The sequence below is a fragment of the Monodelphis domestica genome, chromosome 1 (assembly GCF_027887165.1).
Source record: "Monodelphis domestica isolate mMonDom1 chromosome 1, mMonDom1.pri, whole genome shotgun sequence".
In the NCBI taxonomy this organism is placed as follows: domain Eukaryota; kingdom Metazoa; phylum Chordata; class Mammalia; order Didelphimorphia; family Didelphidae; genus Monodelphis; species Monodelphis domestica.
In genome coordinates, this window is record NC_077227.1 from 720035258 (window position 1) to 720059494 (window position 24237).

The 24237-nt window shown below is 39.6% G+C and overlaps 1 protein-coding gene across 1 annotated transcript; it reads left to right on the forward strand.

The window, feature by feature from the left end:
* LOC103098718 (zinc finger protein 260-like) lies at positions 1-23288 on the forward strand. The gene is made up of 5 exons (XM_007477614.3): positions 1-123; positions 2260-2337; positions 11761-11887; positions 12449-12547; positions 18692-23288. Exons 1-5 carry the CDS (start codon positions 22-24, stop codon positions 20086-20088), a joined length of 1803 nt encoding a protein of 600 aa, XP_007477676.2. The 5' UTR covers positions 1-21; the 3' UTR covers positions 20089-23288.
* Positions 23289-24237: the final 949 nt, after the last annotated feature.

Genomic DNA, 24237 nt, shown 5'->3' on the forward strand with positions numbered 1-24237 from the left:
TCCTGCCACATCCATTTGACGATGCATTTCGGGAATTGTAGTTCAGAGGTAAATGTGAACCAACCTGTGGAGATTTCGGGTCTTCCAGGGTGGTTGCCCAGCTCCACAATTGCAGGACTGCGGGTGAGTGAGTGTCTAGAGTGTGCGCGGGGGCGTGGGAGGTGGGTGGGGTTGTTGGTCTCCACCCCGCCTGCTTCAGGGGTCGGGGGTGGGGTGCGTGGTGGCCGAAGGGTGTTAAGTATGGGCCCTGCCTCAGTTTCCTCCTGTCAGTGGAAGGCGAAGCCAGGACAGTGCAGTGGACAGAGCTGAGACTCCGAGTTAGATCCTGCCTCTGTCACCCCACCTTTGGGATCTTGGGCCAGGCGGGTTCATCTTCCTCTCAAAATCAGGGGGTGTGGATGAGGAAAAAGGGCATTCCAGTTAGAAGGCACAGCCAGGGCAAAGGTGCAGAGTCTGGAGATGGGGTGTATCTTGTTTGAGGACCAACAAAGCAGCCGTGGTCTGTGGGTCTTAGAGTGGGTGAGGGGTGAGGTGGCAGTTTATGAAGGGTGAGGGGGGGAGATTAGGTGAACAGGCAGATAAAGATAAGGGGATATCCACCCCTGTATGAGTGTCCGTGAGAAGGGAGAGGAACTTATTGGGAGACAAAGGTGACCTCAAAGCAAAAGGTAACAGTAAAAGTCATCAAAAAAATCCTTCTCTGAGCCATTGTTGGAGAAGGCTTCCCTTTCCCTCCTTTAATTTTTCTTGTATTTGGTGTGAAATGCCTGTATACATCTCATTTCTGCCAGAAATGCTGTTTTTTCTCAGCAGTTTTTGTCTTTTTGAACGATCTGAACTTCATGCCACAAAATCAGCAAAATAAGAGATTGTAATGAAATCATAAATTTCTATTCTCTACAATTTACTTCTGTACAGGATATGCAACTTCAAAAACAAATTTATTATTTATTTTAAGCAAAATTGTTGTGAGCAACAAATGAAATTAAATGCAAAGTGCTGTGTAAATTTTAAAGTGTGATGTAAGTGCTAGTTATTTTTATTATGGCACAATAACATTATTTTATTGTTGTCCTATAATATTCCACTCCCATTCATTCATTTATTCATTCATTTCATAGTTCTTATCAGTCATTCTCCAATTCATGTTTTCTTCTTTGTTTTGCAGCCCTTTGGTACCACAAAGAGTGCTACCATGACTATTTTAAAAGTCACTAAACCCTTTGTTCTGTCGTGGATGTCCTGGATCATAAATATGGGCATAAATGCCCTGTAGTAGGATTTCTGGGTCATCAGACAAGGATGATTGAGTTACTCTTCTTGCATAGTTCAAAATTGAAAATCAGCCTATTTAGATCACTTCTACTTACTGCGTATCAGTAGTGTATCTTCTCACAGCTGCCCCACTATTGACTATTCCTACATTTTGCCATTTTTTGCCATTTATCATAGAGTAGAATGGAACCATAGGATTGTTTTATATACTATGCATTTTTCTTACTCTAAGTGATTTGGACTATGTTTTTACATGGTCAGATATGGTTTGTAATTCTTTTGAAAATTGTTGGTATCCTTTGATTATCTATTAGTGAATATCTATTGGCATTAAAGTATTTGTGTCCATTCCCTGTGTACTTTAGAAATCAGACTTTGGTTTGAGTTAATTGAGCCTTTTAAAGCTTATGGAAAGCTCAGCAGTCACAGCTGCAAATTCTTTCAATACCTTGGGAGGGAATTCCTTTGACTCAGACTTATCAAAGTTAGCTACATACTTTCTAGCTACATACATCTTCATACTCCTTGGTAGTTAAGACTTGACATTAGTCATTTTCCTTACTTTCTTCCCTGGTCAGGCAAAGAACTGTCTGCAAGATCTTCAATAAATGAATCCTCTACATATTTCTTCAGTAATTTAATGATTAAAATATGGAGAACTTGTTACATACTCAAAATCATACAGTGGCACATTGGGAGAAGTTCTAAGAATTCAGCCCTTGTCCCCTAATTCACTTTATTGGAGCCCTGTCCCTCAAAATTTGCCAGGAGCAGAGGAGGAAGTTGGGATTCAAGACATTATTGTCTATGGCCCTTCCTTCTGATTCTAGGAAAAGATGGGCTTATACCTGCTTGGGTTAGAGTTTTCTTTTTAGATGACCAAAGTAATTGCACCCAGTTAGTGTGTAGACAATTCTGTCCTGGGAAGTTTGGGAGCTGCAGGGCAGGACTTGTCTCCCAGGTAATTTCTTTTTCTTCTCCCAGGTTTGTCTTTTTAGGACTCTGGTCAAGAAGTATCAAGAGATGAGAATGACTACTGAGCTTCTCCCAGCCAGGTCCCAGGTGAGTTATTTTTTCCCCCTTTCTCTTCTGAAATGCCGTCTCATTCCTTGAAGTGTGGACTCTCTTTTCTTCTCCTTCTAAACCAAGTCACATCCAGGGACCCGAACATCTGTTATCATCTCCTAGATGTGCCTGGCCTCACATACATTGTATGGCTCCCAGAGCTCCTGGATTGTTAGAATTGAGAGCTATCATGTAGTCCAGCCACTCAATATAATACATGAGTTATTTGAGGTACAGGGAGATGATGTTTCTTTCTCAAGCCCACTAGCTGAAGAATTTGGACTAAAACCTGGATGCTCTAACATCTGCCCAGATTCTCTTCCTCTTATACCATGGTGCTCTTCTAAGACTGATACAACTTGTCATCAACCTTCTCTCTCTCTCCCTCCCTCCCTCCCTCTCTCTCTCTCTCCCCCCCTTCCTACTTTTATCCCCACTGCCTCCTTCCCTTTCTTTTCCTCTCCTTCCCTCCCTCCCTCTTTTTCCTCCCACCTCTCTCTCTCCTTCACAACCATTCTTTGAGTGTACTATTTGTTCCTTATTGAACAAAATGCGGTAAAGCAAATGGAATTCCTATCCTTAGATATTTTTAAATACAAACATATATATACACAGACATTATATAAATACCTATAATCATATTTTAATCTATATTTTTATTTGTTATATTTGCATGTATTATGCATAATATTGTTGTTTAGTCAGTTTGTGTACAAATCTTTGTGATCCCATTTGGGATTTTCTTGGCAAAGGTTCTGGGGTGGTTTGCCATTTCCTTTTCCAGCTCATTTTACAAATGAGGAAACTGAGGCAAACAGGGTGAAGTGACTTGCCCAGAGTCACACAGTTGGTAAATGTCTGAGGTCAGATTTGAATTCAGGAAGATAAGTCTTCTGATCCCAAGCCCACTGCCCTTCTTAATGGAGCTCAAGAGTACATTAGAGTTTTTGGCTACCATGTCATGTTTAGTTCTATTCTAACCTCTACTTTTTTTTTTAAGAACAACTATTGTCTAATAATAAGGGCATCTTATAATGGTGAAGTTGATATATGTTTTTGACATTATTTGCTCTAATTTTATTTCTTTTTTTAAAGTTGATATTTTGTACCCAAATATAACAGTTTGCATTTGTCCCTAGTGAATTCTCATATATGATTCAGCCCAGTGTTCTTGTTTAGCCTGCCAGTGGTAGATTCTCCAGGATGGCCTGAATCAGATTAAAATGTAATTGGAAAATATTTAACAAATAAATAAAAATACATTAGAACATAGCTAATGTTAATATGGGATTTTTAAAGTCAGTATGCAGCCATAGGGATCTTTAAGCAAGATTTAGTGGCTCTTTAGAGCGACTCTTCAAATGCGCATTGCACCTCGCCATCCAAAAGGCGCCCAGACAGTTCACGCATTTTACAAAGTGAGTCGTCTTAGAGATCCATCTTATTTGCAAACATTCCAGTCCTGCCTGGACAACAAGCTGTCTGCCAAGGGACCACTCACTGGAAGCTCAACCGAGAAATGGAACCAGTTCAGAGACGCAGTGAAGGAAACATCAAAGGCAGTCCTAGGCCCAAAACAACGCAACCACCAGGACTGGTTTGACAAGAACAACACTGCTATTGAAGACCTATTGAGCAAGAAGAACAAAGCCTTTATGGAGTGGCAAAATAACCCAAACTCTGCTCCTAAAAAGGACAGATTCAAGTCTCTCCAAGCCACAGCGCAGCATGAGATCAGGAAGATGCAAGACCGATGGTGGGAAAAAAAAGGCAGAAGAAATCCAGTGCTTTGCTGATACAAAAAACTACAATTTTTCAGTGCCCTCAAGACTGTCTATGGGCCATTAAAACCCACCACCACTCCCTTGCTATCCTCTGACGGTGACACTCTCATAAAGGATAAAAAAGGCATCAGCAACAGGTGGAAAGAACACTTCAGTCAGCTTCTCAACTGACCCTCTTCAGTCGACCAAAGCGCCCTTGACCAGATCCCCCAAAACCGCTCCATTGAACAACTTGACGTCCCTCCTTCAATAGAGGAAATCCAAAAAGTCATTAAACAAATGAGTGTAGGCAAGGCACCCCGTAAAGACGGGATCCCAACTGAGGTATACAAGGCCTTAAATGGAAAGGCGCTCCAGGCATTCCACATAGTGCTGACCAGCATATGGGAAGAGGAAGACATGCCCCCAGAACTCAGAGATGCCTCCATTGTAGCCCTATACAAGAACAAAGGCGCACGAGCAGCCTGTGACAACTACAGAGGCATCTCACTACTCTCCACTGCTGGAAAGATCCTCACCCGTGTTATACTCAACAGACTCCTGTCATCTGTTTCAGAGCAGAACCTGCCTGAATCACAATGTGGCTTCCGACCAGATCGCAGCACCATCGACATGGTCTTCACAGTGAGGCAAATGCAGGAAAAATGCCTTGAGCAGAACCTGAGTCTCTACATTGTCTTCATAGACCTAACAAAGGCGTTCGACACAATGAACAGGGATGCATTGTGGGTGATCCTCAGCAAGCTCGGTTGCCCAGCAAAATTCGTCAAACTGATCCAGCTCTTTCATGGCGACATGACAGGGGAAGTCCTATCTGGTGGAGAGACTTTCGATTGCTTCAACATCTCCAATGGCGTGAAACAAGGCTGTGTCCTTGCTCTGGTACTATTCAACCTATATTTCACCCAAGTATTACGACATGCTGTGATGGATCTAGACCTGGGTGTCCACATCAAATACTGACTGGATGGCTCACTATTCGACCTTCGCCGCCTGACTGCAAAAACAAAGACAACAGAGAGACTCATCCTGGAAGCTCTCTTTGCAGATGACTGTGCTCTCATGGCCCACCAAGAAAATTATCTCCAAACCATTGTGGACAGGTTCTCCACCGCAACAAAACTGTTTGGCCTGACTATCAGCCTCAGCAAAACAGAGGTGCTGTTTCAACCCGCACCAGGGAGGCCAACTAACCAGCCGTGCATTACAATCGACAGCACGCAGCTTTCTAACGTCAACACTTTCAAGTACCTGGGCAGCACCATCGGCAACGACGGGTCCCTAGACCACGAGATTAATGCCAGGATCCAAAAGGCCAGCCAGGCACTCCAGTGTCTGCTCTCCAAAGTCCTCCAACACAGAGGTGTAAGCACTGCGACGAAGCTCAAAGTGTATAACGCAGTGGTCCTCAGCTCGCTCCTGTATGGTTGTGAGACATGGACACTGTACCGGAAGCACATGAAGCAGCTGGAGCAATTCCACCAACACTCCCTCCGGTCAATCATGAGGATCCGATGGCAGGACCGAATCACTGATCAGGAAGTCCTTGACAGAGCCAACTCCACCAGCATCGAAGTCCTGGTCCTCAAAGCCCAGCTACGATGGTCTGGACACGTCATCCACATGGACCCACAGTGAATACCAAGACAGGTATTCTATGGTGAACTGTCAGCTGGATTCAGGAAACAAGGCCGATCAAAGAAAAGATTCAAGGATCAGCTAAAGTCAAATTTGAAGTGGGCTGGCATTACACCAAAGCAACTAGAATTCGCTGCCCCTGTCAGAAGCAGCTGGCGAACCCACATTAATCATGCCGCCACCACCTTTGAAGATGAGGGACGTCGACGTCTTGCCGCTGTGGGTGAATGCCGACACCAGGCCACAACCGCACCTCCTGTAACAACTGTAACTACCATGCCCCATGTGCCACAAAATTTGAGTGTCAGCCTTTGGACTCCAAAGCCACATGAGGGTACACTGTAGATGAAACTGCACAAAGACAATAGTCATTCTCAATCACCGAGAGACTACCACTTTACTATAGTGGCTCTTTTTTAATTTGAATTTTTTTTACACCTTTACCTTCTTAGAATCAATTCTATGTATTGGTTCCAAGGCAGAAGAGCAGTAAAGGCTGGGAAATGGGGGTCAAGTGACTTGCTCAGGGTTACACAGCCAGGAAGTGACTGAGGTCAAATTTGAACCCAGGACCTCCCATGTCTAGGAATGGCTTGCTATCCACTGAAACACCTAGCTGCCCCATGTAATTTGAATTTGACACCAATATTCTAGTCTATCAAGTCTTTTTGGATCCTGAATTTGTTTTCCATTGTGTTGGGCATGCCCTGCCACCCTTGGGCCATGTCATATTGGTGTATATTTGATGTGCATAGATACCTTTATCCAAGTCATTGATAAGAAGGTTAAACAGCATAAGACCAAACATACAAGGCTCCCATCACCTGGACATTAAACCATTGATATTTCTTTTCTGAATCTGGCTATCCAGCTGATTCTGAATCATCTGACTGGATTCTCATTTAATGATGTCTATATGTTTACTCCACTGTAAAGATAATTTTAGCATTGTGACTTAAATCTAAATTTAAATGGTCACCAGGGAAAATCTCAAATAATAAAATACCCAAGTCAGCTGGGAATTTTATGGTGATTTAATTGATAGTGGAGGAGATTAAAGAGAAGGAAGAAGGAAAAGGAGTAAGATTTTCTCCCTCCTGGCTAGTACTGAGTGGGAAGATTAAAAGATCTAGAAAGTGTAATAAAGAAATAAGCTGAGTGGAAACTTTTACTTGTTGAACTAGAAAGGACGAACTGAGGGGAACCAGTTTCTTCACTGATGGCTGCTGTTCTCTATCTGACTGTGTCTAGAGAGGCTTTTACTAGAGAGGCTGCTACAGAAATCTAAAACTGCTGAGGGAACCTGAACCTTCTTATTGGTAATGGAGGACAGAGAAATGCTGCTTTGGGGATGCTGCCACACACAGGGATACTGGTACACAGGGGACTGCTCTGGGGAATCTGCCCATTGATCCCTACTATGGCTGATCTATTTCCTAACCTTCTTCCCTCACTCCCTCTTCCCTGCTCCAACTGCCACCCTTCTCTTCCCAAATTTTCCCTAGCCCCTGAGTGAATTATAAAATACTCTAAAGTTCTTTCTCAGGTAAGGGGTTTATTGGGATAACAGAATGGGAAACTGAGGTAAGGGGGATGAGGAAGTCCCTAGTCTAACTGGGGTAAAATTGAGAAAATAGTCCAGTCACAAACTGTGACTCTGAGACAGAGAGATGGAGGACAATGACTTTTCAAGATCTTCTTTCTTCTTCTTCAGTTAGGTTTCTCCTTGTCAATTTCAACTGTCCAAAGTCAGAGAACTTCAAATAACCAAGTCAGCCCCACCAGAGGCCAAAAGCCAAGTCAGCTTCACAAAAGTCTCTCAGCCAACTTCAAACTCCAGAGAGCAAATGTTTGTCCCCCAGTCAGAGACCCAGAGACCAAAAAGCCTCCTGGTCAACTCCAACTCTTCAGAGCCAGAAAGCCAGAGACCAAGTTCAAAAACCCAGTTTCTCTTCTTAGTATGACCAGCCAAAAGCCTCCAGGGAAAAGTATGACTTCCAGTCCCAGACACAGAGACACAAAAAGCCCCTCCCTCAGCTCCAACTGCCCAGAGCCAGAGAGACAGAGACTAAGTTCAAAAGCCAAGTTTTTCCTCTCAGAGTGTGGCCAGCAAACCCCCAACTCAGCTCCAACTGCCACCAACCTGGGGACATTCTGATGGAATCCTGTGTTTTGCATTTTAGAGCTAGCTGCATCTTGGTATATAAGTCCTGCAAAATCTTTTCTTTCTCATATCTCTACCACAAAAGTAAGGTTTTGGAGTGTGAAGGAGGAAGGAGTCAGCCTGAATTCCAAAAGGAGCTCAGCCAAGATGCCCAAACCTGAATCAGCTCAAGGGCAAAGTCACCACCAAACCCAGACAAATAACTGCCACCACTCCAAGATGTCGGAACGCCTAGCACGCTGTCAGCCAGAGTCACCTCGCCAGGGAAAGAGAGCAAAGAGAGCCAGTGACGTGCCTTATATAGACAGTTTTAAGCCACTTTCCTGTGTCTCATCTGTACCAATCATAGCTTAGCTTGACTTAGGACAGCCCAGGGGTCTGTCAGCTTGTTCTGCACATGTCTGTTGAAGGCCATTTTTCAACTTGATCCTTGAGTTTGGTGCAGACCTTACTAATCTTGTTAAACTAAGGAGGGTGGAGAAATGTAGAGTTCCCAAGACCTGATTCTGTTAGTCCTTCAAGTATCTCTATTGTTATTGATCAGGAAATAGCTAAATCAGATCTTTTAAAGTACAGCCTGAGTAGGGTGGAGTAGTTTTAAAATTCACAATCTTCCCTTGAGGCCGGAGGAAGACTAGTCTCTCTGATGGGTCTTGTAAACATACCAGCTATGAAATTACAATAGTTAGGGAGGAATAGAAAAGAGAGAAAGCAAAGCCAACGTTTTGCTAGACACATTGATAAAAAGCCAAATTAGGGGCAGTCCCCTTTGGCATAAAAGTGTACATTTACAATAAATGTTCAATCAAACTTCAGTTCAATCAACCACACCCGAAGTTCATTCTGGATCTTTTTGATGTAGTGTAGGTTTTCTGGCATCTTTCTGCAACAGTTCATTCTCTGGATTTAGGAGTTAGCAAGCTTCTTCCTTGAAGATCTTTCTTGAAAAAAAAAAAGTCAAAATCTTGGATTTTTATTAAAATACAATCCTCCCCCCCTGAAGTGAGTGTTAAAAAAAACCATCCTGTTCAGCTCAGGATGCATTGTTGAGTTATGGGGGTGTATGAGTCAATTGTTTTTTTTTAAAATAGTATTTTATTTGATCATTTCCATGCATTATTCATTAAAGACAAAGATCATTTTCTTTTCCTCCCTCCCACCCCCTGTAGCCGACGCGTGATTCCACTGGGTATCACATGTGTTCTTGATTCGAACCCATTGCCATGTTGTTAGTATTTGCATTAGAGTGTTCGTTTAGAGTCTCTCCTCTGTCATGTCCCCTCAGCCATTGTAGTCAGGCAGTTGCTTTTCCTCGGTGTTTCTACTCCCTCAGTTTGTCCTCTGTTTATGAATAGTGTTTTTTCTCCTAGATCCCTGCAGATTGTTCAGGGACATTACACCGCCACTAATGGAGAAGTCCATTACGTTCGATTATACCACAGTGTATTACTCTCTGTGTACAATGTTCTCCTGGTTCTGCTCCTCTCACTCTGCATCACTTCCTGGAGGTTGTATGAATCAATTATTAAAAGAATTGAAAAAAAAAACAAAAACAAAACAAAAAATTATATAAAGGAAGAAAAAAATGGAAGAAAGTTTAAGTTTTGGGAGAAAGGAAAAAAAATTCAAAATCAGAATCAAAATGCCAAAATCTATGTATATAAAATGTTAAGTAAGCAAGAATAAATTCATACTAGGCTCTTGTACAGGTCCAATTTAAAGTAATTTCTATCCCACAAGTCTGTAAGACAGAATTCCATAATATTTCACTTACCCATTTATAGCCAAGACTACCAGAAGTTGCCATACTATAAGAAGGAAAGGAACTAGAATTCCATTTTGATAGGGAAGCATCATTCCCTCGTCTGACCTTTTTGTCATTCTCAGGGATATAGGGAGCCAGCATGATAGTCAGATTTTGGTACTTGTATGAGTACTTCACAAAGAGTGTAGATATAAGGAATTCTTACAACTTAACATATGTCAAGAGTCGCAACCTCGAGTCTCACACTAGTTTTCCCTGGGTGCTCTCTTTGACACTATTCAGGTTAAGTCTGTGCTCCTTGTTTTTATCCCTTTTTCTGGAATCGGACACAAACATTAATCACTGTCCCATGACAATTTATCAGTAAATGGCAGTTTCCCATAGTTTAAAACTTTTGGGTATGCATAGCAATTATATGTATGTATATATATATGTGTGTGTGTGTGTGTGTGTGTGTGTAAATATATATATATATATATATAAGCATATATATATATATAACATTACTGCAGAAAAAATTAATTATATGTACCTTTAGTACAAGAAATGAGGAAAAGGGAAAAATCAAATATTCTAATCAAAATAAAAGAAAAGCAATAATAAAAAAATAAGGGAAAAAATCAGGAATTTAATGTGTTCTCAAAAAACAGTATCTACTTGTCAATGGATTATTATCTCCAATTCATGTGATAGGAGAGAGTCAATCAGTCTAAACAGAAGATGCTCTCTTTACATGTGAGCAATGAATCCAAGAGTCCTTCTCTCCAACCTTTATAGATGTTGGAGCAGTTAACAATATTTGGAATGGCCCTTCACAGGAAGGCTGAATTGCTCCAGTATGCTGAAAATTCTTAATATATACCTTGTCTCCTGGGTTCAGGTCGTGAAGTGAAACGTTTAGTGATCCAACTTATACTGTAGCTCCGGATTCATGGTGTTCACACAGTTTGTGCTGTGGTTTTGTTCTCTTTTCCTCTTATCCTCAAATTATTGTAATTTCAAAGTTGGTATATTTACAAGCCCCCAGCAGAGAGACTAGTCTTCCTTGGGCCTCAGGAGGAATTTAAAATGGATGTTTGAACCTTAGATTTCAATCCCCAGAAGTCCTTGGTACTTCCCAGAATTCCCTATAATCTCACCTGAGTCTCTACCTGGGCAAAATCACAAGGAGTATTTAACTGGCAGCAATGCCTACTTTGCCCTCTTCCATTGTAATGATGTAGTGGGTAAGCTAAGCGTGGGGGTTTTGAGTGGACTAATCAGCCCTAGGCATGTGGTTTATTATTTTGTATCCTTAATTTCTAATAATCCTTAATAAACCTCACAAAATATAATATTTCTATTAGAACTAAATTTAATTTTTATACCATGGAATATTATGAGATACGTTATCTGAAGCTTTTGAAAAATATAGGTTGGTTCTGTCCATAGCATTCCCTTTATCTAGGATTTAGTAATTCTTTCATAAAAGGAAATGAGATAAGATTGGGTTCAGCATGGCTTGATATTTTTGAAGAAGCCTAGTAAAGTCAGCCTGGCTTGTTTTCCCCTCTAGTTTTGGTTTGTTTTCTTTTTGTTTTTTAGGGAAATTTTCCCTGAAAAAAAAAATGACTTATTCTGAAGTTAATAAATTCTAAATAATAAGTATATTTTTATCTATGTAGTAAAATAGAAAAACAGATTTTACCTAAAATTGTGCATCTCTATTATAGATATATTAATTAAAAAAATTGTTAAAATAAAATTTAAATTTAAATATAATTTGTTCAGCCTAGAGTTTTTTAAGTTTGTCTATGATTTTTTTTTACTTTCTGATTAAGATCAATAACCTATAATGCTAACTATGATTATAGTCACAGAAAGATTGCTTTATGGGGTGGACATGCAGGGACTGGTCTAGAGCAAGGAATGTAGTAAATAGATTTTCCAGATGTTTTTTTAGGGGGAGCATTGTAAGCCCTCTTTGCTATAAAAGTCTCTCCCTCTGGTCTTTACTGGCATCAAACCTATCTTCTGTGGCACAGGATGCATGGCTCCTGGGTGAGCGGGAATGTGTTCTGATTTTTCAGAAATCCCTGACATTCCAGGATGTGGCTGTGGACTTCACCCAGGAGGAATGGGGGCTGTTGGAGCCGGCTCAGAAGGACATGTACAGGGACGTGATGCTGGAGAACTATGAGAACTTCATCTCCCTGGGTAAGGATGGCTTCTTTCTCCTGAATCTCTTGGCAATTGGAGATATCTTTGCCTTCTCATTTCCTAAAAGTTGGGGGGTGACTCAAGTGCTTTGCTTAGAATGGGCATGAAGGGTCACCCACTTGAATGTGTCTGATGTGAACAGCTTCCTATTCCTTTGGTGTGATGAGACATAGTATTTTTACTCGCCCTTTCCACATGAAAGGTGTTTGCTTTGCACAGTTGGAAACCAGCTTTTCTGCATTGTTCCCAAAAGCTACAATCTCCCTATGTTTATCCAGGACATAGATTTTGCACTCAAGTCCTGTTGTAGCCCTTGAAGAAATGAAGAGTTCCTAGCCTCCTGGAAGGGATGGTGTTAAAATGAATGTATTTTGTTGGAACCTAAATCAAATTCCATCAGTCACTTCCCCTCATGCTTGATGGGAACACAACCCAGAGCATCCTTCCATGGTCCTTCCTTGGATGAATCTGTTCTTTAAAATGAAAGAAACAGATAAGATTGACTTCTGATTTGTCTCTCTGTTTTTTGTCCGTTTCCAATTAATTCTGCCTCGGCAGGGCTTATGGAACCCAAAGCATCTATGATCTCCCTGTTGGAGAGAGGAGAAGCGCCGCCAGGCTTGTCAGAGGGAAGAGCCCCAAGAAGCATTTTTGTAGGTGAGTGGGGGATAAGACGCCAGACAAGGTGGGGCGATTGGGAACAGCGGGTGGGATGATTGTGGCCCAGTGGCTTTTTTTCTGATACTTATCCTTCTCCCTGTTCTCTGGATTTCATCTTTTCCTGCCTCTTTCTGTCGTAATTTTCTCCCCTTTGATCTCTCTTTCCTCAAACAGACTTTCTCAAATATATTTAAAAGCCTAAGCCCATTGGTTGTCCCTGGAACCTGCTTTATCTACCTATCATTTCTTCTCTGTCCTTTGTCCGAATCCTGCAGACTCGAGATTCTTAGTCTTCATTTTCTCCTGCCTCTTTTCCTTTTTCTTAAAATGCTGAAGTCTGCCCTTTCTTCCCTTGGCTTCATAGAAAATAATTTTTAAGGTTACCACAGACTTCCTTTATTAAACCTGTAGCACTTTCAAACCTCAGAAATGGGAAATAAAAATTATTATTCCCATTTTATAGATGAAAGGACTGAGTGAGGATCAGTGAGCTTTCAGTTTGCTCTGTTCATTAGGCTAGTAGCAGAAGCATTGAGGTCAAAGCCAGGCTTGCTGTTTCTGAGTCTAGAGCCTGCCCTCTGTATACCACGAGGTTTCTCTTACCTCTCTAACTTAAGGAATATTTTATCTGACCGTAATCCTCTTTCACCTCTTTGCCGTATTTCACAACTTTGACTGGCCCTTACTGACATTTGTTGGTAGCGGGGACTTTTAGATGACTACAGATTGTACTATAGGATACCTAGATGGGGCAGCGATTGGAGCACTGGGCCTGGAATAAGGCAAACCCATCTTTCTGAGTTCAGATATATATTCAGACACTTACTAGCTGGGTAACTGTGGGCAAGACCTTGTTTGCCTCAATTTCCTCATATGTAAAATGAGCTGGAGAAGGATAAGGCAAACCACCCCAGAATCTTTGTCAAGAATACTCCAAACAGGGTCACAAAGAGTCAGACATCTGATAGAGACAGGTTGGAGTAGATAGACAATTCCGAGGACCTTTCCAGCTCTAAGACCATGAGAATTCTAGTGGCTGCTTTCCTCTTGTCAGGACATGTCTAGTGAATTGGTTATGATTCCCACAAATTTGGGATGAGTTCAAGAATTTGGAGCACTACTGCATGTGGAGAGAGTTGACTGAACCAACTAGGTTTGTCTCACCCGAAGGAGGGCAGACTTTGTAGGGCAAATGATATCTGCTCCAAACATTTGAAAGGTCATCAAATGGCAGGGAGATCATACTGATTCCCTTTGGCCCTGGAGAGAAAAAAGAATGGAAAAAGAAAAGAGAAATGATTGTAGAGAAACAATTTTTGTTTTGTTGTAAGGACAACTTCCATTAATTGGAGTTTCCTGCAAATGGTGCCTTGGGTGAGCCAAGAGACAGTGGTTTCTCCTTCAATGGTGGCCTTTAAACAGAATCTGGTTAGTCACCTGTTATCAGTGTTGTGGAGCATAGACTTGGTTACATACAATATTTAGGCCCAATGTAGGGTAAAGTTCCTCAATACCCAGGGATCTAAGAGTATACTAGCCTGACCCCAAAGGTCAGCCCCTTGTTTGCATTTTTGGGGGGATGGCTGGGTGACTGCTTTTCACACATGTTTTAGGGGAGACTCTTACTCAGGAATGAGCTAGACTCAAAGATCCTCTTGGATCACTTCCATATCTATAATTCTTGTGATTTCCTTTCTTGACTTTATTGTCTTGGTTCCTCTTCCATATGTAGAACTATCTTGTCTCTCTTTCTTTTTAATTTCCTTTGTCTCCCAAACCTTTTCTCATCTGTTTTTTTGTCCCTTCAAGGACTTCATTCTTTGTCCTTCAGAAAGTTTATCCAGTGTAGTGGCTTTGCTTGCCCTTTCTCTTCTCTCTCTATGGTGAATTCATCAACTCTCATTACTTATTAAATACATTTTTATTTATATATATAATAATTATTAATAAATTATTAAATAAATTACTTATTTACCTAATCATGCATTTTATATGTTTTGAGTGATAATATTGGTATAACCTAGTGGAATTGCTTATCAGCTCGAGGATGGGGGAAGGAAGAGGGGAGAGAGAGAACAAGAATCATGTAACCATGGAAAAATATTTTAAAAAGTAAAATTACATTAAAAATAAAAAAATAAAATCATACTTTCGGAAAAGTGCCTGGCATAGAAGAGGCACTTAATGTTTATTGCTGACTTATTCATGCACTTGCCTGCCAGATCTACAAATCTAGTTTTAATGTCTCTTCTCAGCTTCAGTCCCAATCTGCATGCATCTGCCTGCTAGATATTCCATCAACCTCTCTAAGTCAATATGTCCAAAATGGAACTTGATATCTTTCCATATAAACATGTCTAGTATCTGAATTTCCCTGTGTCTATCAAAGGCGTTACCATCCTTCTTGTCACCAGAGGTTCAAATTTGTAATCCCCATGCCACATCTGACCCTTTTTCCCCCTTTTAGTCCCTGTTTTCAATGAGTTACCAAGTCTTGCCAGTTTTCTGTCTCCATAACTTCTCTTGTGTCCCTCCTCTTGCCTATACTTAAAAGACTCCCACTCTAATTTGGACCTTGATCACTTGAGAATATTCTGTATAATTGGCCTCCCTCTTTCCACTCTTCTGTCTTTCAATTCATCCTTTACCCTACTGCAACAATAATCTTCATATACACCAGGCTGACCACATCAGCCCCTTGTTCAAAAGACTTTAGCTTATTCCCTGTTCTGTTAAGGGTAAAACATAGTTTCTTCAGTTGGCTTTTAAAGACCTCCATAATGTGACTTCTTTTTTCTATTCTGATTTCATACTATACCCCATCTTGAATTCTTTGTTCCAGCCATATGATCCTATTGCCCATTATTGGAACTCAGCATCTCCTGTATTTATACCCTGTTTGGCAGACATTTCCTTCTCATCTCTGTCGCTTAGTATCCTTATCTTCCTTAGTTTTTAGCTCAGGCATCATTTATATGAATCTACAAAGAGTCTTTGCTTCCAAAGTAGCAAAATTCCTTCCCTCATCTGTTAAGATACTCTCCCCACTCAAGCCACTTTTAAATTTACTTATCCATCCCTACAGAAGAATGAAAGATTTTTGCACTTTGGGCTATTTTTTTCCTGTTGTTTCTTGTTAGGCATAACACCCTATCTTACAGAGTAGACACTTAATACATGTTCAGTGAATCAAATTGAGTGATCAGGAGAGGATTTATTAAAAACAGGCACCTGGTCTTGAAGCCCTCTTTGGATTTGAGAAAATAGGTGGACTGTGGAGGGAGTACTCTTGGCAGGGAAAACAGCAAGACAAAGTGGGTCAGTGAGAAGTGTAGCTTCTCTGGAATTAAAATTATTCAAGGGGGTGCCTTTGCAAGCCTTCTCAAGTCTTTTGATATTGTTTTATGGCACGGGAGCGCAACAGAAAGGAGGAATATGTCAAGTTTTGAGCAGGGAAATATTTTGAAATTAATGTTTTGGGAATATAAGATTAGTTTCGTGAAGGGTTGATTGGGAGGGAAAGTAACTGGGCTCGTCCACTAATTCATTGTGAGATGATAAAAGCCTGTGATCAGGACCACTCCTGTGTCTCTCAGATCCCTCTTTTTATCTTGTGATATTTTCCCTAATTCCTTATCTTCTTCTGACTGTTATTTTGATGACTTTGTCTATTAGCCTCACTCAGCAATGAGCTCTGCTCATGCTCAGTGCTCTCTGTAATCTCCTTACATCTTAATTGCCTATTTGATAGCTCTCAAAATACCCCTAATTTGGCTGTTAAAGTAAGAAAATGTTGTCTTTTCCTCCCATGGCAACTGGGAAGCCTGAGAACTCATGAAGATAAATGTCTGTACAGGAGCATTCTCAAGGAAAGATGAGACCAGTCTGGTGCAAATTCAAGCCTCTTGTCTATCTTATGAAAACTAATTTAGTTATAATGAGATAATAATAACCTATAAATCCACTTGACCTGACACAGGTGAGCTGATACACTGAAAGGAAATGGTTAAGGGTACCACTGTCAACCCCTCATCATGAAAGTCCCAGTCTTCCTCCAGATACCGTATACTATCATAAAAGACATCTCAGCATTTGGTGCACAGACTGAGTGAAGGCACTCTGTTAATCTGTACAGTATATTAAATCTTAGTTCATCTAAACATTAATAGAAAATCCAGTATTTTTTCCCACTTCCTAATGGGTTGTCTTATATTGCCCCGAAAGTGTATATGCTCCACTTTGGCCACTACTGTACTAAAGAACTCCCTCCAAATTGGCCCAGACAGATACATTTATTTTGGTTTAATCATTCAAACATTTCTATATCACCTTCATTATCATCATCGCTAGTATTTCCATGGTGCTTCAAGGTTGGCAAAGTGCTTTACCTTTATCTCATTTTTATCCACTCAACAATTTTTGGAGGTAGGTGCTGTCATTATCCCCATTTTACAGATAAGGGAACTGCCTGAGAGAGGTTAAGCAACTTCCTCACAATCACATAGTTAGGAAGCATCTGAAGTTGAGTTTTAGTTCAGGTCTTCCTGATTCCAGGGCCAGTGCCCGCCCATCAAGTACACATCCGTTTTGTCCATAGTGTTAGCAGGAGAGGCTTGGTTGAATGCTTTAGAAAAATCTCGGCAAACTGTATCAATTATATTCCCTTGATATGTTTTTTTGTTTTTTTTTTTGTTTTGGGGGGGAGGGGAGAGACATGTGGCTTTTGATTTCCATTCATGTAGAAAGTTCTTTGCAAAGAAACGTACCAATGCAGCTTGGCAACTCTTTGGTGACTTAGACTCTTGGAGAGCTTCTTGGAGCAGTAAGAGGCCAAATGACTTTCCCAAGGTTGTGCCATAGCTGGTATGTATAAGAGGCAGGATTCAGATGTATCTTCCTGATTCTGAGGCTGGGATGCTAACTTATTCTTTGCTGCTTGTCACTGGTCCTATAACTATCAAAAGATATTTGTTGATCCACCATGCTGGCTGATTGCTGTCAATACTTCTTTTTCCAGATTTCCAAAAGCATCCCTTTAGTAACACATTGTAGAATTTCAGCAGGAATTGAAGGCATGTTTACTAATTTGTATTTTATAAAGTCTTCTGGTTTTTTAAACCCTCACCTTCCATCTTAGAATTAATACTGTGTATTGGTTCTAAGGCAGAAGAGTGGTCAGGGCTAGGCAATGGGGGTTAAGTGACTTGCCCAGGGCCATACAGCTAGGAAGTCTCTGAGGCCAGATTTGAACCAAGGACCTCCTGTCTCTGGGCCTGGCTCTCAATCTACCGGGCCACTCAGCTTCCCCTTCTGTTTTTTTTTTAATTGATATTTGAATCGTGAAATCAAATTTATCTCCTTGCACTGGGTTCTCTTATTCATTTCTCATAAATTTTATTGTTGAATTTTGCCTCTGTGAATTATTTGCTATATTTACTGTTTTTTTCTCCCCCTGGTGTTGTAGGTGCTATCTGTGGTATTTAGATTTTTAGATTTATAGAAATTGTTTTCCTTCTTATCTTCTGGCACATGCATTCTTACAACTTCTTTGGTAGTTTTGTCCAAAACTTCATAATCCCTATCTTTTCTAGGTTCCTTTTGGAAGTATCATTTGTTCCTATTAAGACGGTTAGAATTGGATAGTAATCATCTTATTTGACCAGTTTTGGGAGTTTATTTGGTACTTCTCAGATTAAGGGCTTAGATAAGTCAATAGTCATTTCTAGATAACGAATGCCATTAATAGATAGCCACCTTGATATCCTTCAACAGAAAATCTCTAATCAGTCCTACTTATTTCTAAACTTCCTCTGACATTTAGCAAATTATTTTTGTCCTATCAGCACATAAGAAGTTATATTATGGTTCCTTGAAGTGTAAGGAGTTTCTTCTTCATTGATTACAGTCCCTATTTTGTTGAAAGAGCCTTATTTAGGCCTATTTATTATTCCTAGTCATTCAGGGATCCTTCTTCCCCTTCTCCTTTGTGTTCATATTCTTCCACCCTGCAACTTGTGGATATGGGGTAGGTTTCCCCTCTTCTTCTTTAGTTCTGTTTTCATTGTTTTTACTTTGAAGTTCTGCTTTCCTTTTGCTTACATCACAAACAACACTGAATATTTATATCTTTTCCCCTCCTAGATTTTCTTCATGAGTGTAATATACTTGGAAGACTTCATCCTGGAGAGAAACCATTTGAATGTTATCAGTGTGGGAAATCTTATTGCAGCAAGCAATATTTAACTGAACATCAAAGAATTCATACTGGAGAGAAACCCTATAAATGTAAAGAATGTGGAACGGCCTTTAGTCAGAAGAGACACCTTAAAATACACAATATAATTCATACTGGAAAGAAACCTTTTGAATGTAACCAATGTGGGAAAGCTTATTGCAGCAAACAATACTTAACTGAACATCAAAGAACTCATACTGGAGAGAAACCCTATAAATGTAATGAATGTGGGGAAGCCTTCAATCGTAAGCACTCCCTAGGCCAACATGAGAAAATACATACTGGAGAGAAACCCTACAAATGTAATGAATGTGGAAAAGCCTTTGGTCAGACAAGACACCTTAAAATGCATAAGATCTTTCATACTGGAAAGAATCCTTTTGACTGTAATGAATGTGGGAAAGCTTATTGTAGTAAACAATATCTAATTGAACATCAAAGAATTCATACTGGAGAGAAACCTTACAAATGTAATAAATGTGGGAAAGCCTTTAACCGTAAACATTCTCTAGGCCAACATGAAAAAATGCACACTGGAGAGAAACCCTACAAATGTAATGAATGTGGGAAAGCTTATAGTCAGAAGAGACACCTTAAAATACACAAGATAATTCATACTGGGAAGAAACCCTTTAAATGTCATGAATGTGGGAAAGCTTACTGCAGGAAACAATATCTAACTGAACATCAAAGAATTCATACTGGAGAGAAACCTTATAAATGTAATGAATGTGGGAAAGCCTTCAGTTCCAAGGCAAATTTTTATGTGCATAAGAGAATTCACAGTGGAGAGAAACCCTACATATGTAATGAATGTGGGAAAGACTTTACACAGCAAGGACAGCTTAAAATGCATAAGATAATTCATACTGGAAAGAAGCCCTTTGAATGTCATGAATGTGGAAAAACGTTCTATACCAATTCTGGCCTTAAAGAACATAAGCTAATTCATTCTGGAGAGAAACCTTTTGAGTGTATTGAATGTGGGAAAGGCTTCAGGTTCAGCTCAGGTCTTCTGAAACATCAGAGAAGTCATTCTGAAGAGAAACCTTATAAATGTAATGAATGTGGGAAAGGCTTTAGACGGAGCTCTTACCTTATTCAACATGAGAGAATTCATACTGGAGAGAAGCCCTATGAATGTAATGAATGTGGGAAAAATTTCAGGTGGAAGGGAAACCTTGATTCACACAAGAGAGTTCATATTGGGGGGAAACCATATTCATGTAATGAATGTGGGAAAACCTTCAGACATAAGGACAGCCTTGAGACACATGAGAAAATTTGTACTGAGAGGAGTTAGAGGCTAAATTTTGCTGCATATAATAAAACCATTCACAGAGATGCTTCAAATGTAAGGAATCAGTGAAAACTGTCATTTATTAAGTATTGTTTATTAGTTAGGAAATATGGAATTTATACTGGTTATAAACTATGACTAATGAATGTAAGAAAGACTTCCACTGGAAGCAAAACCTTTATATATACATAAAACTCTTAATATTTATAAGAAATTTTATTTTTAGTATAATTGGTGGGGGAAATCTTCAAATGGTATGAAATCCTTAAGGAATTTGAGAGAATAATGGGGAGAAACCTGTTGGTACATAAACTGTGGAAAAGGCTTATTGAGAAAACAAAACTTATTACATATTAGAGCTTTCATGCTACAGACAGCACACTTAATATGATAAAAGGGGACTAACTAAAACAACAGTAGACATCTGGAGGACCATAAGAGACTTCATACTAGAGAAAGACACACTTTGATTATAATGAATTGGGAAAACCTTCAGGCTGAATCATACCTTTGCTACACATCATAAAATTGTTGCTATGGAGATTCTATTGAGGAAAACATTAGTTAGGGGGAACACACTGCATAACCTCATATAATTTATTAGAGTGAGAATCTCCATGAATGCAGTAAGAATAGTTGAAAACCAATCAATGACCTGATACAAATGATTTACTCTGTGCATGTGATGAAAGAATGCTTCAGAAGAGTTGATAATCTAAAAAATTCAATTAGAAGGGGCTACAAAGACCATTTAGTCAAATTTTCTCTGAAAAGGAAAATTTTTATGTGGTTCTCAAGTTTTATTTAGTTCTTATTTTAAGATTTTTAATGAGTGGGAGCCAGTTGCTTCTTTGAGGCATCAGGCTCCACTTTTGGATTTATCTAATCATTCAGTTCCTTAAATTAAGCCAAAATTTGCTTCTTTGCACTTTCTCCCTTTTCCCCTAGCTCTGCCCTCTGTGGCCAAATACAATTTTCTTAATACCTTTTCCTTGTGACAGCTCATCATATACTTGATTTTGGCCCCTCCTTTTCTTCAACAGAAACATCTTCAGTTACTTCACCTCATCTTCATATAACATGAACTGAGGCCATTTCACTATCCTAGTTGATCTCTTTTCAACAATCAAGCTTATCATTTATCTTCATAAAAATGTTGTGCCTTAATGAAAAATATAATTATAATTACTCACCAATTAATTACTGGCTTACTAAGTGCCAAGTGTGGGGCTAAGTACTGAGGATATAAATACAAAGGAAAGAATTTCTGCTTCCAGGGAGCTTATATTTTAATAGGGGAAGATATACATAGGGGAGTCATGATTTTGGCTTGGAAAGTTAAGGATAGTGAATCAATTGATGTGCCCTTCTTTCTTTTTTAAATTTATTTAGAATATTTTCCCATGGTTACATGATTTATGATTTTTCTCACCCTTCCTCCCCCCACCCCCATCCTGGAGCTGATAAGCAATTCCACTGGGTTATACGTATATCATTGTTCAAAACCTATATTCATATTATTCATATTTGCAATAGAGTGATATTGTAATGCTAACACCTCAGTCATAATATCCCTGATGTGCCCCTTTTGATAGCATTGGTAATATTAATTTGATTTTGGTTATAGAGATGGAAAACTGGAAATGATAGGAGAGGGATGAGTGGAAGAGTATATGGTGTGGTTGGTTAGATTGCAAAAGATGGCCATGGTACAATATCAAACATGGCTAGATATTGTGGGTCTTTTATTATGCTCATTAAATAGAATAGCACAGCCTTATGCTTAGAATTCCAGAGCTGAGAGGAAGAAGTCCCTTAGACATGGTATCTGACCTATGAAGTAGTATGGAAGATGGAAAGGTCCTGGAGGACCATAGGGTATAGCAGTAGGCAAGGCAGAAGACTGGGGTAGAATTTCAAGCATGGTGGAGCCAGTTACATATGGATTATGTGATATACTAACAGTCAGGGAGTGAAGAGCCTGGAGTCGAAATTCTAGAGCTGAAGACATGGTCTAAAATCTGCAATTCCAAAGGTACAGTGGTAGGCAAGGTCAAGGGAAAGATGACCAGAAAAAAGGCCAGTTAGACATACTGGGGCAATTGATGCACTTACCAATCAGGATAGCATAGGCTTTGGAGTGGGAAATCCAGAAATGAAGGTTATGTTCCAGAGCTAATGAGACTATTCTGGATAGATGTGACTAGGAGAACAATAGAACAGTACTGTCCTCATTTTGAATAATATAACATGCTTAATGCATCCCGAGGTTGAATTAGTTAGTTGGTTTTTGTTTTGTTTTGTTTTGTTTTTGCTGTACTTTGACATTCTTTGACATCTTTTGGGCCTCTCATTCATCCAGATCTCCAGACTTTTATCAGATGAACTGCTCTCTAGCAATGCCCCCTCCCAGCCCCCTCACATACTTGTGTAATTGATGTGATCAGCCCAAGTGCAAATTAATGCATTTACCCCAATTGCATTTCATCTGACTCAGTTTGGTCCAGGATTCTAGCAGATCAAACTTTTTAAAATCCTGACACATGGATCCTACCTAGTATGATAGCTTTCCCATTTTTGTTCCATCTGCAAATTTGATAATGATACCTTAATCCAACTATTAAAAATGTTAAATAGCACAGATCTCTGGAACACTGCACTGGAGAACCCTTTCCCCATTGACTAACAGTTTTATGACAGATCCCCCCCCCCCTTCAGTAATAATACTGTTGTCTTGGGAGAAAACTGGCTTGGAAATTCCCTCCAGTTATGTGGTCCCTATTAGCAGCATATTGACTTAGAAAACCACAAATTAACATCATCTTTATTGTATTATATTTTTGTTTATTCTATTAAATAATTGGCCACAGCGAGTTCACATAAAGTTCTAGAGTATTTCCTTGAATCCTGATACCGTGAAGCCCTGAAGCACTTTATTCACCTATCTTTTCCAATCATATGATTTATTGATGACATTCTTTATTCCTGTTTTTGGAGTTCCTCATTGGTAATATGTTATACCTTGTTCATACTCACATGAACCTCTCCATTGACTTCTGTGTGATACTCATGTCTAATTCTTTGGAGCCTTGAATTCTGTGTTTTATAGTAAATATTAAATATAAAAATACTAATTTTTAAATGAAATGTAAATATAAAATTAAATTTAAATATTAAAACATTAAAATTAAATATAAAAATTATTTGAATATTAAAATATGTATTTTAAAATAGCCCTAAAGTAATATTGGTAGAGTGATAGTATTTTATTTATTTTTTATATTTATGAAAGCATTTTATTATAGTTTTTTAATATTACTTAATTTTTAAAATTTTTTTTATTTTTATTTTTTTTTTAAACCCTTACCTTCTGTCTTGGAGCCAATACTTCTTATTGGCTCCAAGGCAGAAGAGTGGTAAGGGCTAGGCAATGGGGGTCAAGTGACTTGCCCAGGGTCACACAGCTGGGAAGTGTCTGAGGCCAGATTTGAACCTAGGACCTCCTGTCTCTAGGCCTGGCTCTCAATCCACTGAGCTACCCAGCTGCCCCCTTGTTTTATTTTTTGAAAAATTTATTTAATTAGTTAATTTAGAACATTTTTCCTTGGTTATGAGTCATGTTCTTTCCCTCTGCTCCCCCAAACCCTCCCATAGTCGATGTGCAATTCCATTGGGTTTTATATGTATCCTTGTTCAAAACCTATTTCCATGTTGTTGATGTTTGCACTAGGGTGATCATTTAGAGTCTGCATCTTCATTCATATCCCCCTCGACCCATGTGATCAAGCAGTTGTTTTTCTTCTGTGTTTTTACTCCCATGGTCTTCCCTCTGACTGTGGATAGTGTTCTTTCTTATAAATCCCTACAAATTGTTCAGGATCACTGCATTGCTACTAATGGAGAAGTCCATTACATTCGATTGTACCACAGTGTATCAGTCTCTGTATATAATGTTCTCCTGGTTCTGCTCTTTTCACTCTATATGAATCCTGGAGGTCTTTCCAGTTCACATGGAATTCCTCCAGTTCCTTATTCCTTTGGCCACAATAGTGTTCCATCACCAACATATACCACAATGTGTTCAGCCATTCCCCAATTGATGGGCATCCCCTCAGTTTCCCATTTTTTGCCATCACAAAGAGCGCAGCTATG

Excerpts from the sequence above, each read along its gene's own strand:
- LOC103098718 (XM_007477614.3), top strand. The coding sequence starts at position 22 with ATGCATTTCGGGAATTGTAGTTCAGAGGTAAATGTGAACCAACCTGTG. Across the intron at positions 2,338-11,760 it reads TTCTCCCAGCCAGGTCCCAG|AAATCCCTGACATTCCAGGA; the intron begins GTGAGTTATTTT and ends CTGATTTTTCAG. Across the intron at positions 11,888-12,448 it reads TGAGAACTTCATCTCCCTGG|GGCTTATGGAACCCAAAGCA; the intron begins GTAAGGATGGCT and ends CTGCCTCGGCAG.